Source organism: Phyllostomus discolor, chromosome 12 (assembly GCF_004126475.2).
Source record: "Phyllostomus discolor isolate MPI-MPIP mPhyDis1 chromosome 12, mPhyDis1.pri.v3, whole genome shotgun sequence".
Classification (NCBI taxonomy): Eukaryota; Metazoa; Chordata; class Mammalia; order Chiroptera; family Phyllostomidae; genus Phyllostomus; species Phyllostomus discolor.
Window position 1 is genome coordinate 5139339 of NC_040914.2, and position 14289 is coordinate 5153627.

A 14289-nucleotide genomic window follows, 5' to 3' on the forward strand; every position below is an offset into this window, starting at 1 on the left:
ATGGGTTTATTTCTGGGTTCTATTCTCTTCCATTGATCTCTGTGTCTGTTTTTATGCCACATATCATGCTGTTCTGATTACTATCACCTTGTAGTATAGTTTGAAGTCAAGTAACATGATACCTTCAACTTTGTTCTTTCTCAAGATTATCATGCCAATTTAGGGTCTTTTGTTGTTTAGTATAAATTTTAGGGATATTTGTTCTAGTTCTGTGAAAAATACCATTGGTATTTTGATAGGTATTGCATTGAGTCTGTGGATTACTTTGGGTAGTAACAATGTTATTTTTTTTATTCATGGCCAGGTATATCCTTTTATTTGCTTGTACCCCCAATTTCTTACAGTTTTTCAAGTACAGGTCTTTTATTTCCTTGTTTAAATTTTATGTGTAGGTATTTTATTATTTTTATACAATTTAAATTGGATTATTTTCTTAATTTCTCTTTCTGATAGTTCATAAATGTATATAAACATGCAATCAATTTCTGAATATTAATTTTGTATCCTGCTACTTTACTGAATATATTAGTCCTAAAAATATTTTGTGGAAGCTTTAGGGTTCTCTCTATATAGTAATATGACATCTGCAAATGATGACAGCTTTACTTCTTTCCAATTTGTATGCCATTTACTTTTTTTTTCCTTGTCTGATGGCTGTGGCTAGAACTTTCAATCTTATGCTTATTAAATGTGGCAAGAGTGGAGATCTTGTTGATTTTTTTATCTTGAAAAAAAACTTGCTTTTTAGTGTTATGATGAGTATGATGTTCATCATGAGTATGATGTTAGTTGTGGGTTTTTCACATGTGGTATTTATGTTGAGGTATGTTCTCTCTGTTTCCACTTTGCTGAGAGTGTTTATTCCATAATTTCTTCTTGACCTGAGATTTACCTTACTGATTTTTCTATAATTCTAACCATTCCCCACCAAGATTCTGTATAACCTGTTTTTTTCTTTTTTCTTACACACTTCAGAACTATGAAAACCAGTGTTCTTGTTGGTTTCATTTGCTATTAAACTCACTTCACTTTATGTACTTTCATAAATGTACCACCTGGTACATAATAGAGGAGACATTTTTTCTTATTATTTTTCAGGCTGGGAATCTGTGTATGAGAGTGAAGAATTAACCCCAAAACAGGACATTTATGAAGCACAGTCATCTCAGAAGATAATAGAAAAACTTACAAGCTGTGGACTTCAGTACTCCAATTTGAGATGGGAATGGAAATGTGAGGGCCATTTTGAGAGGGAAACAATGAATCAGAATGCATATTTTAAAGAAGAGACAATCACTCATGAAGAAGCCCTTATTAATGAGAGAGGACAAGAATATAAGAAATATTGGCCAAGTTTCCATGTGAATACACTACTTCATACAGAACAGATTGTTTCAAAAGAGGAAAAAAAATATAAACATGATATACATAATAAAAGATTTAAAAAAAATTTAATGGCTATTAAACCCAAGAATATCTATACAGAGAAGAAACTTTTGAAATGTAATGACTGTGAAAAAGTTTTCAGCCAGAGCTCATCCCTTATTCTTCATCAAAGAATTCATACTGGAGAGAAACCCTATAAATGTGTAGAATGTGGGAAAGCCTTCAGCCAGAGATCAAATCTTGTTCAACATCAGAGGATTCATACTGGAGAGAAACCTTATGAATGTAAGGAATGTAGGAAAGCATTTAGTCAGAATGCACACCTAGTTCAACATCTAAGAGTTCATACTGGAGAAAAACCTTATGAATGTAAGGTGTGTAGGAAAGCCTTCAGCCAGTTTGCCTATCTTGCTCAACACCAGAGAGTTCATACTGGAGAGAAACCCTATGAATGTGTTGAATGTGGGAAAGCATTTAGTAATAGATCATCAATTGCTCAACACCAGAGAGTTCATACTGGTGAGAAACCTTATGAATGTAACGTGTGTGGGAAAGCATTTAGCCTTCGTGCATATCTAACTGTACATCAGAGGATACATACTGGAGAGAGACCCTATGAATGTAAAGAATGTGGGAAGGCCTTCAGCCAGAATTCACACCTTGCTCAACATCAGAGGATTCATACTGGGGAAAAACCTTATAAATGTCAGGAATGTAGGAAAGCCTTCAGCCAGATTGCCTACCTCGCGCAACATCAAAGAGTTCATACTGGAGAGAAACCCTATGAGTGTATTAAATGTGGGAAGGCTTTCAGCAATGACTCATCTCTTACCCAACATCAGAGAGTTCATACTGGAGAGAAGCCTTATGAATGTAATGTTTGTGGAAAGGCTTTTAGTTACTGTGGATCCCTTGCCCAACATCAGAGAATTCATACTGGAGAGAGACCCTATGAATGTAAAGAATGCAAGAAAACCTTCAGGCAGCATGCACATCTTGCTCATCATCAGAGAATCCATCTTGGGGTGTCATTCTCACCACCTAATTCAGTCAATCACCAAGCCCTATAGACACTATTATAAGTATTTCTTGGATGTATACTCTTTCTCCATCTTCAATATCACTCTAGTCTATGATCCATCTCACCTGGATCACTGCTAAAGATTTTCTAACAAGGACTTCCTTTATCAACTTTTGGTTTCCTTAAACTTATTTCTCACCTTGCACCCAAAACGATCTTTTTAAAGTGTAAGAATATATACATCACTGCTTCCAGTTAAAACTTTTTGACTTGCTGTTGTTCTTAAACTAACATCCTCAGTCTTTAAAATTGTCTGTGAGTTGCTTTATTAGCTGGTTCTTTTATACCTCTTAGCCTTATTTTATTTGTTTTCCCTCTCTGGGCACTAAGCACTTCCTGGGATGAAAACCTTAGATTCTAGAAAATTATACTCTGCCACTGCTTTGGGATTGTGTGACTTTGAGTAATTTTCTTAATTTATCTAAACCTCAGGGTTTTCTTTAATTCTTAAAATAAGGATAATGTATCCCTATTTTAAATATAAGATACAGTATCTTACATTTTTAATCTACACCTGAGGATATGTTTTATGTTTATTGATTTTAGAGAGACAAGAAAGGGGAGGAGCTAGAGAGAGAAACATTGATATAAGAGAGAAACATTGGTTGCCTCCTGTACATACCTGAACCGGGAATCAAACCCACAAGCTAGATATGTGCCCTGACTGGGAATCGAACTCAAAGCCATTTGGTGTACAGGATGATGCTCCAACCAACTGAGATACCGAGCCAGGGCAAGGATACTGTATTTTAGAAAATATTAAATGAAATAATGTATGTTGTAAATTGATGCATATTAAGTAAAAATTTTTATTGTAAAGTATTTCATCTAGTGCATTAAATATAGCACATTCTTCTACACACTCAGCATATGTTAACTCACTTACCCTTCATAGCTAAAACAAGATTCCTTAGTGGACAAAGTAGTCAAACATCCCTGGGAAGCAACAGGTCGGAACTGGGAAAACTAAAAATTATAGAACATAAGTGCAGTGTTTGTACTCTAGGTGAGAAATCAATATAGACACAGATAATAAAAATATAACAATTATAGCCATTTTTAGGTCTCTAGAGAGAATGAATTGAGTAAACCAATTAAAATATGAAGATTTACTGAAAATACAAAGCTTACATTTAGATAAAAGAATAGAGTATTGCAATTAACTCCAAAAAACAACCAAAAAAAGCCCATAAAGCTAGAAAATCATACTGTACCACAAGAAGGCACTAGGCCAAGGCCCAGGTAGTTGTATGATTTAATCTAGGTAATTTCAAAGCATCTAAACTCTTCCATGCTGTAGAAAGTACAATGTTTATAAATGTTTTTATCTAATGATTGTAAAATTTAAATCAAAAGGGAATTTAGGGAAGAGAGCTACAGATTGTGTGTGTGTGTGTGTGTGTGTGTGTGTGTGTATGACTACAGAATATGTATATTCTGAATATATACATTGTGTGTATATGTATTCTATAATTATATATATATATATATATATATATATATATACACACACACAATATATGTATAGTTTCATTCAGTGAATATTGACTAGCTACTATTTGACAGGCACTGTCACTGTTTCAGGCATGAGGAGACAATGATGATCAATACAAAGACAATGTTCTCATGGAGTTAAATTCCAGAGGCTGAGAGTGTTATACTTAAATTTAAGCATAAATTTTCACATTCGTGCTTAAATTTCATGCTTAACTGAAGAATAATGAAGTAAACTCAAAAGTATTATTATATGGTCTAGACTGAAGAAAGTCAGGGTAACAAAGTTACTAGTTATTCCTTTGCTTTGGTTTGCAGCCCGCGCTCAATCCAGTGAGCTACGCCAGCCAGGGCGAAAGTTACTAATTATTCCTGATTCACAATTTACTACATTTCAAATCATAATTTCTGAATGGGCTTTTTGCCCTTTATTTTCACACGTTTGTTCTGAAATTCATCTATGAAGTATGAATTCTTAAGAATGGCAAGAAAATTCTTGAGTATGAGCTATCTGTAGAAATTTTGCATATGATAAAAATTAATCATATTAGTAATGAAAGAATGGATTTGGGGATATTAGAATAATTCACTATGTGTGTGACTAGTAGTAAGGGAAATGTAAATAAAAGCACAATGAACTATTTCAAGATCATTACATTGGCAAAAGCATTACTTTGCCAATGATTAAAAAGATGTACAACAATAGGAATGTTCATACAGTGCTATTTGGAAGTAGTTGTGTTTAGGATAATTATGCAATATCTAGTAAAGTTGGGGATGTTGATACTCATTGACACATTATCCACACTTCTAGCAGGGGTGTCCAAACTGCAGCCCAGCATGGCTGTGAATGCATCCCAACACAAAATTGTAAATTCACTTAAAACATTATGAGATTTTCTTGTGATTACGTGTCACAATGTATTTAATGTGTGGCCCAGAAAAACTCTTCTTCCAGTGTGGTGCAGAGACACCCAGATATTGGCGATACCTACTACATTCTTCTCATGTTTTCAGGGTCATGTACTTGAAGATCCACTTCAGAATTATTTGTGAGATTGAAAGTTGAAAGCAATCAAAATAACCATTAAGATGAATGTATTTAAAATGAATGAACTATTTATACTTCTATCAATATGAACAACTCTCAAAAATTATGAAATTGAATTAGAGAGTTTTGTATGACAAGGTACCACTTATTAATATAATGTTTGAAAACATGCAAATCAACACTTTTTTCTATTGGTAAATATCATATAGAAGTAGTACAGTAACATTCATGAAAATAATCATTAAATTCAGAACAGTGGTAACTTGGGGGGATGAATAATGAGATTAATCAAAGGATGCAAATAATCATTTATTTCTTCAAAACAGAAATAAGTATGGTCAATTCTTATAATTTGATAAAGCTGGTCATGGGTTTATAAATAGGTTATTAATCTCTGTACCTTTTGTATATTTAAAATATTTTATAATAAAAATATTTAAATGATGTTTGTTTTGTCAGTTATTACTACTCAGGTGTGCTACTTATGTTACCATTCATATTCACCATTTTCTTTAGGACATAGCTCACATATAATTAACTTCCAGGTGCAATCACTGTTAACAATTTGGTGACTGTTCCAGTTTTCAGAATTTTTAGAGTAATTATGATTTTACATTGAATATTTTATAGTCTACTTATATAACTTGTCTTTTCCCCATCATTTACCCCTGATTTTCTTGAGGTATGATTGACAAAATTGGATATATAATTAAGGTGTACATCATAATGTTTTGATTTATTTATACATTGTGAAATGATTACCACAATCAAGCAAACTAACATGTCTGTTATGTCACATAATTACTATTGTGTGTGTGGTGAGAACACTGGGAATCTACTCTTTTAGCAAATTACAAGTATACAGTACATTATTATTAACTATAGTTACCATGCTATACATTATGTGATAAGAACTTACTCATCTTACATCTAAAAGTTTATACCCTTCGATCAATCTCTCCCCTTTATCCACCTCCACCCTGTTGGTAACTACTATTCTCTATTCTCTGTTACTGAGTTCAGCTTCTTTTTTTGAAGGGTCCACATGTAAGTGAGATTAAGTGGTATCTGTCTTTCTGTGTCTGGTTTATTTCACTTAGCTTAATGTCCTCCAGGTTCATTCATGTTGTTGAAAATGGCAGGATTTCCTCCTTTTAAAGGCTGAATAATATTCCAAATTGTGTGCATACACACACAATTTTCTTAATCCATCTCTCTAAAGACACTAAAGTTGTTTCATTTCCTTTGGATGTATACTCAGAAATAGGATTGCTAGGTCATATGGCAGTTCTGTTTTTAACTTTCTGAGGAGTCTGTATACTGTTTTTCATAATGGATGTAACAATTTACTATTTTTTACCAAGAGTGTACAAAGGTTAATTTTTTCACATCCTCTTCAATGCTTGTTATCTTTTGACATTTTTTTGGTAACCACTCTAACAGGTGTGAAGTAATAACTCTTTGACTTTGTGGTTTTGATTTGAATTTTCCTGATAATTAATGGTGTTGGACATCTATTTACATACCTGTTGGCCATTTGTATTCTCCTTTCATAAAATGTCTATGCAGGTCCTGTGCCCTTTTTAAATTAGGACTTTGGGGGTATTGAGTTGTATTTCTTATATATTTTGGATATTAAACCCTCATCAGACATACAGCTTTCCAGTATTTTCTTCCACTTCATAGGTTGCCTTTTCATTTTGTTGACTTATTCCTTTGCTGTGCAGCAGCTTTGTAGTTTTATGTAGTTCTACTTGTTTATTTTTGCTTTTGATGTGTGTTTTTGGTGTCAAAACCAAACAAATCATTGTGAAGACCAATGTCAGGGAATATTTTCCCTGTGTGTTATCATAGGAGTTTTATGGTTTCAGATCTTTAAGTCTTTAATACATTTTGCATTATTTTTCATATATAATAAGTGTCTAATTTTATTCTTTTGTGTGTGGATATCCAGTTTTCCCAATACCATTTATTGAAGAGACTCTCCTTTCACCATTGTGTATTCTTGGTGCCTGTGTCAAAAATTAGTTGACTATATATGTGGAAATTTATGCATCATCATTCATTCTTAACATTTCCAGGGCACCATTTTTTATGCAGCATGAATTATTAATCCTCTGGTTTGTTTTTTTTTAACCTAAATGTCTAGAGTTGTCATGGACCAATTACAAGCCTTTCAGAAGTCAGTTTTCTTAGATGTTAAAGGGAAATAATTCTGCCTTTGTCATAGAACTGTTACATGAAGTTATCATAAGCCATATTAAATGCCTAGCAGTCTTAATGGTAGCTATTAGTATTTTTTATAAAATGTATGGAGCAGGGAAGAGGAAACAAACAAGGAAATGATGTAAGATCATTACAGTATAAGTGGGGTGGAGACTGAAATTTACTTAAGGTATGTAGCATTTAGAAGCAAAGATACACTATACCTCTGGGTTTAAAAATATATGCCTATGTTAACTTAGTTACTATGGTTATAATTAATATCCAGCAGAATTTTTATTTTTGAGTGCTTTTAGTAGTAGTTTTACTGCCTTTAGTAGTTAAGGAAATGCTGAATTTAAATACTTTTGTCATAGGTCCCTAGGATCTGGAATATCACTGTACTGCTTAAATCTCATGCTTATAAATAACTTTGAAGTAAGCTGTATTCTCCAAGCTGCCAGGTGTTAAATGGGAATGTACTGCATAGATTTTAGACTGACAAGTGGATACGAAGGAGAGACTTTCCAAGTGTAAACTTCTGGTACCTAGTGCAACTTTCCCTACAAGTTTCATTAGGAACAACTACAAGGAACTGAGTGAGAACTACAATGGTATGAAAAAGGAAATAGAAACTATAAACAATAACCAGGAAGAAATACAAAATAAAACTTCTGAAATAAAAAAACATGCTAGAAGAAATTACAAGCAGGCTGGATTAAGCAGAGGACTGAATTAGTGAACTGGAAGACAAAGTAGAAGGAAACACCCAGCTAGAGTAGCTGCATGAAAAAGGACTAAAAAAAATATGAAGATAGCTTAAGGGAAGCAGGACAACATGAAATGCAACAACATTTGAATCATAGGAATACCAGAAAGAGAAAAAAGGGAGCAATGGATGGAAAAACCTGTTTGAAAAAAATAATGACAGAAAATTTCCCTAACTGGGAGAAGGGAAAAGCCATGCAAGTTCAAGAAGCACAGAGGGTCCCAATCAAGATGAAACCAAAGAGGCCTACTGCAAAACACATCATACATAAAATGCCAAGTTTTAAAGACAGAGAATCTTAAAGGCAGGAAGAAACCAGAAATAAAACACAAGAGAGCTCTGATAAGGCTAGAAGCTGATTTCCCAACAGAAATACTACAAGCCAGAAGGGAAGGCCAACAAATATTCCAAGTAATGAAAAGCAAAGGTCTGCCACCAAGACAACTGTACCCAGCAAGGCTCTCATTTAAAAAGGAAAGTGAAATAAGGAGTTTCCCAATCAGAAGAAGGCTGAAAGAGTACACCTCCATAAAACTATCACCGCAAGATATGCTAAATGGACTGATTTAAAAAGATGAAGAGAAAGAGTGAGAGAGAGAGGAACATAGGTACAAAGGCAATAATGTGGCAATGAATAAGTACCTATTAATAATAACCTTAAATGTAAATGGATTAAATGCTCTAATCAAAAGACAAAGAGCAGCTGAATGGATAACAAAACATGACCCACATATATGCTGCCTACAAGAAACCCACCTCAATAAAAGACCTATACAGATTGAACGTGAAGGGTTGGAAAAAAATATTCCAAGCAAATTGATAGGAAAGAAGCTGTAGTAGCAATACCTCTAAAAGACAAAATAGGCTTCAAAAGAAAGGCCATAAGAAGAGACACAGAAGGACACTTCACAATACTCAAGGAAAGAATCCATCAAGAAGACATAAACATTGTAAACGTATATGCACCCAACAGAAGAACACCTAAATGTATATGAAAAATTTGAAGGACTTCAGGAAATATATAGACAGCAACACTCTTGTAAGGGATATTAACACCCCGCTGTCACCAATGGATAGACCTGACAAACAAAATAGCAACAAATTGTGGCATTTAACAATGCACTGCATCAAATGCACGTAATTGATACATATAGAAACTTTCATCCCCAAGAAGCAAAATACACATTCTTTTCAAATGTATATAGAACATTTTCAAAGATGGACCACATGATAGGACACAAAACAGGCCTCAAAAAATTCAAGGAAAGTGAAATCATACAAGCATTTTCTCTGAGCACAAGAGACAAACTAGAAACCAACCTCGAGGAAAAAACTCAAAAACTCAAATTTATGGATATTGAATAGTATGTTATTAAACAATGAATGGGTTCTGGCTGGTGTAGCTCAGTGGATTGAGTGCAGGCTGTGAACCAAACGGTTGCAGGTTTGATTCCCTGTCAGGGCACATGACTGGGTTGCGGGCCAGGTTCCCAGTGGGGGCCATGCAAGAGGCAATCACTCATTGATGTTTCTCTGTATTTCTCCCTCCCTTCCCATCTCTAAAAATAAATAAATAAAATCTTTAAAAAAATACAATGAATATATAAGATCATAGGAGAAATCAAAAAGTTCTGGAAACAAATGAAAATGAACTCACAACAGTTCAAAACTTATGGGATACAGTAAAGGCAGTCCTGAGAGGGAAGTTCATAGTGATTCAGGCCTACCTAAAAAAGATAGAAACATTTCAAATAAACAGCCTAACACCATATCTACACAAACTGCAAAAACAACAACAAAGACAGCCCAGAGTGAGTAGAAGGAAGGAAATAATCAAGAACAGCAGAATTAATGACATACAGTTGAAAAGAAACCTTCAAAAGATCAACAAATCCAGGAGTTGGTTCTTTGAAAAGATAAACAAAATTGATAAGACTTTAAGCAGACCCATCAAGAAAAACAAAAGAGGAACCAAATAAATAAAATCAGAAATGAAAGAGGAAAGATTAAAACTGATACCACAGAAATAAAAAGGATTATAAGAAATTCCTGTGAACATCTATATGCCAAGAAATTTGAAAACCTGGGTGAAATGGATAAATTTCTAGAAACATAATCTTACAAAATTGAATGAAAAAGAAGCAGAAAGCCTGAAGGGACCAATAACAGCTCATGAAATTGAAGCAGTAATAAAAAAACTCCTGGCACACAAAAACCCTGGACCGGGTGGTTTCAGAGGACAATTACAAAACATTTAAGGAAGAACTAACCCCTGTCCTTCTCAGACTGTTCTAAATAATCCAGGAGGGTGGAAACTCCCAAACTCTTTATGAGGCTAGCATCATCCTAATCCCAAAACCAGACAAAGACAAAACAAAGAAAGAAAACTATAGGCCAATATTGTTAATGAACATAGATGCTAAAATCCTCAAGAAAGTACTGGCAAAGCGCATTCAGCAATGTATCAAATAAAATGATACACCATGATCAAGTGGGATTCATCCCAGGGATGCAAGGATGGTACAATATTCACAATTCAATAAACACTATATATCACATAAACAAAAGGAAAGACAAACATTACATGATCATATCAATATATTTGGAAAAAGCATTTGATGAAGTACAGCACCCATTTATGATAAAAACACTCAGCAAAGTGGGAGTAGAAGGAGCATACCTCCAAATAATAAAGGCCAGACATGAGAAGCCTACAGCCAATATCATACTCAACAGACAAAAACTAAAAGCTTTCCCACTGGGATCAGGAACAAGACAAGGATGTTTGCTTTCGCCACTTTTATTCAACATAGTATTGGAAGTCCTAGCCACAGCAGTTAGACCAGAAAGAGAAATAAAATATATGCAAATAGGAAACGAGGTAGTAAAACTGTCATTTTTTTTGTAGATGGCATGATAGTGTATTTATAAAACTCTATATAGAGTCCACCAAAAAACTACTTGACCTAAGAAGTGAATTTGGGAAACAGTGGTATACAAAGTCAATATTCAGAAATCTAAGACATTTTGTACACCAACAATGAAACATCAGAAACAGAAATTAAGAAAATACCCCATATGCTATAGCAACAAGAAAAATGAAGTACCTAGGAATAAACCTACCAAGAACATAGAAGACCTGCACTCAGAAAACTATACAACACTGAAAACAAGTCAAGGCAGACACAAATAAATGGAAGCTTATACCATGTTCATGGATTGGAATAATTAACATCATCATATTAACATCAATTAATAAAATGTCTATACTACCCAAAGCAATTTATAGCTTCAACACAATCGCTGTTAAAATACCAATGATATACTTCACAGATATAGAACACACATTTCAAAAATTTATATGGAACCATAAACAAACCTGAATAGCTGCAGCAATTTTGAGAAAGAAGAACAAAGTAGGAGGCATCACAATACCTGATATCAATCCATAGTAAAAGGCAACTGTAATCAAAACAGTCTGGCCCTGGCTGGTGTAGCTCAGTGGATCAAGGGCCAGTCTGAGAACCAAAGGGTCACAGGTTCGATTCCCAGTCAGGGCACATACCTGGGTGTAAGCCAGGTCCTCAGTAAGGGGTGTGTGAAAGGCAACCACACATCCATGTTTCTCTACTCTCTTCCTCCCTTCCCCTGTCTGTAAAAATTAATTTAAAAAAACTGTCTGGTACTGGTATAAGAACAGACACACAGATCAATGAAAGAGAACTCAGAAAAAAAAAAACCCTCATGATTCAGAAAAAAAAAAAAAAACCATGTCTGTGTGGTCAATTAAAATTTGACAGGGGGTAGAAGCATAAAATTGATTAAAAATAGCCTCTTCAACAAATGGCTTTGAGAGGTCTTACACCACACACAAAAATAAACTCCAGATGGATAAAAAACAAACGTAATTCACAATACCATGAAAGTCCTAGAGTAGAACATAGGCAGGAAAATCTCAGATATTTCACACAGCAATATTTTTACTGATATGTCTCCTAGAGCGAGAAACATAAAGGAAAGAATAAACAAATGGGATCTCATCAAAATAAAAATCTGCACATCTAAAGAAAACAGCATTAAAATGAAAGGAGAACCAACTGTATTGGAAAACATATTTGTCAGTGATACCACGAACAAGGGTTTGATCTCCAAAATATATAAAGAACTCACACGAGTCCACTCCAAGAAGACAAACAACCCAATTGAAAAATGGGCAAAAGACTTCAACAGACACTTCTCCAAGGAAAACATACAGAGGGCCCAGAGACATAGAAAAGGATGCTCAGCATCACCAGCCATCAGAGAGATGCAGATTAAAACTGCAGTATATACCACTTCACACCATTGAGAATGGCCATCATAAACAAAGCAGCAAACAAGTGTTGGCGAGCATGTAGAGAAAAAGGAACTGTGGTACACTGTTATTGGGAATGCAGACAGGTGTAGCCACTGCGGAAAACAGTATGGGATTTCCTCAAAAAAAACTAAAAATGGAACTGTCTTTTGATCCAGCAATTCCAAAGGGATTGATGGAATCCTGAAACACCAATTCAGAAGAATCTGTGCACCCCAATGTTCATAGTAGCACAATTTACAATAGCCAAATATTAGAAGCAACCTAAGTGCCCCACAGTAAATGAGTGGATCAAAAAACTATGGTACATTTACTCAATGGAATACCATGCAGCAGAAAGAAAGGAGCTCCTACCCTTTGCAACAGCATGGGTGGACCTGGACAGCATTATGCTAAGTCAAATAAGCCAGGCAGTGAAAGAGAAATACCATATGATCTCAGGTATAATTGTAACCTAATCAACAAAACAAACAATCAAGCAAAATATAACCAAAGACATTGAAATAAAGAAGAAACTGACAGTCACCAGAGGCAAGGGGGAAGGGATAATGGGGACAAAAGGGGAAGGGTTGTCAAGGAACATGTATAAAGTACACATGGACAAAGCCAAAATGGGTAGGATCAAGGATGGGTTGTGGTGATGGGTGGGTCAGAAGGTGGTGGTGGGGGGGGAAATGAAGGCAACTGCACTTTAATAATAATGATAGAACCACAGAGCAAAATATTACCACAAACATTGAAATAAAGAACAAACTGACAGTGGCCAGAGGGGTACGAGGAGGGGAATAACGGAGGAAAGAAAAAGAAGGTGAAAGGTCCTCGGGGAACATGCATAAAGAACTCATGGACAAACCAAACGGTTTAAGTTTGAGGATGTGAGGTAGGGGTTGGTGGGGCAGGGTAGATGGGTAATCAGGGAATGGAGACAACTCTACCTAAACAATTAAAAAAGCTTAGGAAAAGAAAAACAAATAATTTTAAAAGAAAAAATTAGAGAAATTGAGTAAGAAAAGAGAGCATAAGAGATATGAGAAAGAGAAGAAAAGAAAAAATGAAAATAAGATTATAAATATGTGGCAGCCTCAGCAGAATGTTGTGCTCTGCAATCACCCTTTGGATGTTGCTGTTTGTGAAGCCTGTTGGATTTTGCTCTGGTGTTGTCCAACGCTGGCCACTTGTGCCAGTCCTAGGCCTCTTGAGAGTTTGTTGTAAACCAATGTCAGATGCTCTCCCCACCCAGCCCTTCACAAACTGGTGAGAGAAAAGCTTCTAGTAGAGCAGTGGGTGAGGCCTCTGGATCCCAGAACTTTGGTCTGCCTTGAGTCTCCCCCTTTGAATGTTTCTGCTCCGAGTTGCTCTTCCTTCCCTCACAGAACTGCACTCATTGGGGGTATCCATGACCTGGCAGGAGTGGTTCAAAAAGCCTCTGGTGTGGTGCTGGCACCCTGTAAGGGATGGGGTTCTTCTTCTTCTTGCTTCTGCTTCTTTGTAATGCAGTCACAGAGCCCAGCACACTCTGGTCTGAATCTGAACAGAAGCCCACCTGGAAGACACAGTTACAAAAACCCAGCTCTATGTGGCTTGCCAGCACAGGCCACTGGTATGAACATTTTTGTAAAACTTTTGTGTGGACATATGTTTTCATTTCTTTGGGTATATGAGTGAAATTGCTACATCATAGGTCATGGTATGCCTAACTTTTTGAGTAACTGCCAAGATGTTTTCCAAAGTGACCATGTCATTTGCAACACCAATATGTATGGGCTTCCATTTCCCTACATCCTCTCCAATACTTGTTATTATATATCATGTAGATTATAAATATCCCAGTGGTTGTAAAGTGGTACTACTTGTGGTTTCGATTTCCATTTCCTTAACGACATGATGTTATAGAAGAGGCACCAGAGAGCTCCCTTATCTTTTTCATTATGCAGGGACACAGTGAAAAGATG

General features: G+C 35.3%; 1 protein-coding gene across 1 annotated transcript in view; it reads left to right on the forward strand.

Annotated features, from left to right (window-relative positions):
• ZNF570 (zinc finger protein 570) overlaps positions 1 to 2957 on the forward strand; it is a 40645-nt gene extending 37688 nt beyond the window's left edge. The window contains exon 5 of the mRNA XM_028529715.2: positions 1099 to 2957. Within this exon, the coding sequence (XP_028385516.1) occupies positions 1099 to 2456 (1358 nt within the window). The 3' untranslated portion in view covers positions 2457 to 2957. The remainder of the gene's footprint in view (positions 1 to 1098) is intronic.
• Positions 2958 to 14289: the final 11332 nt, after the last annotated feature.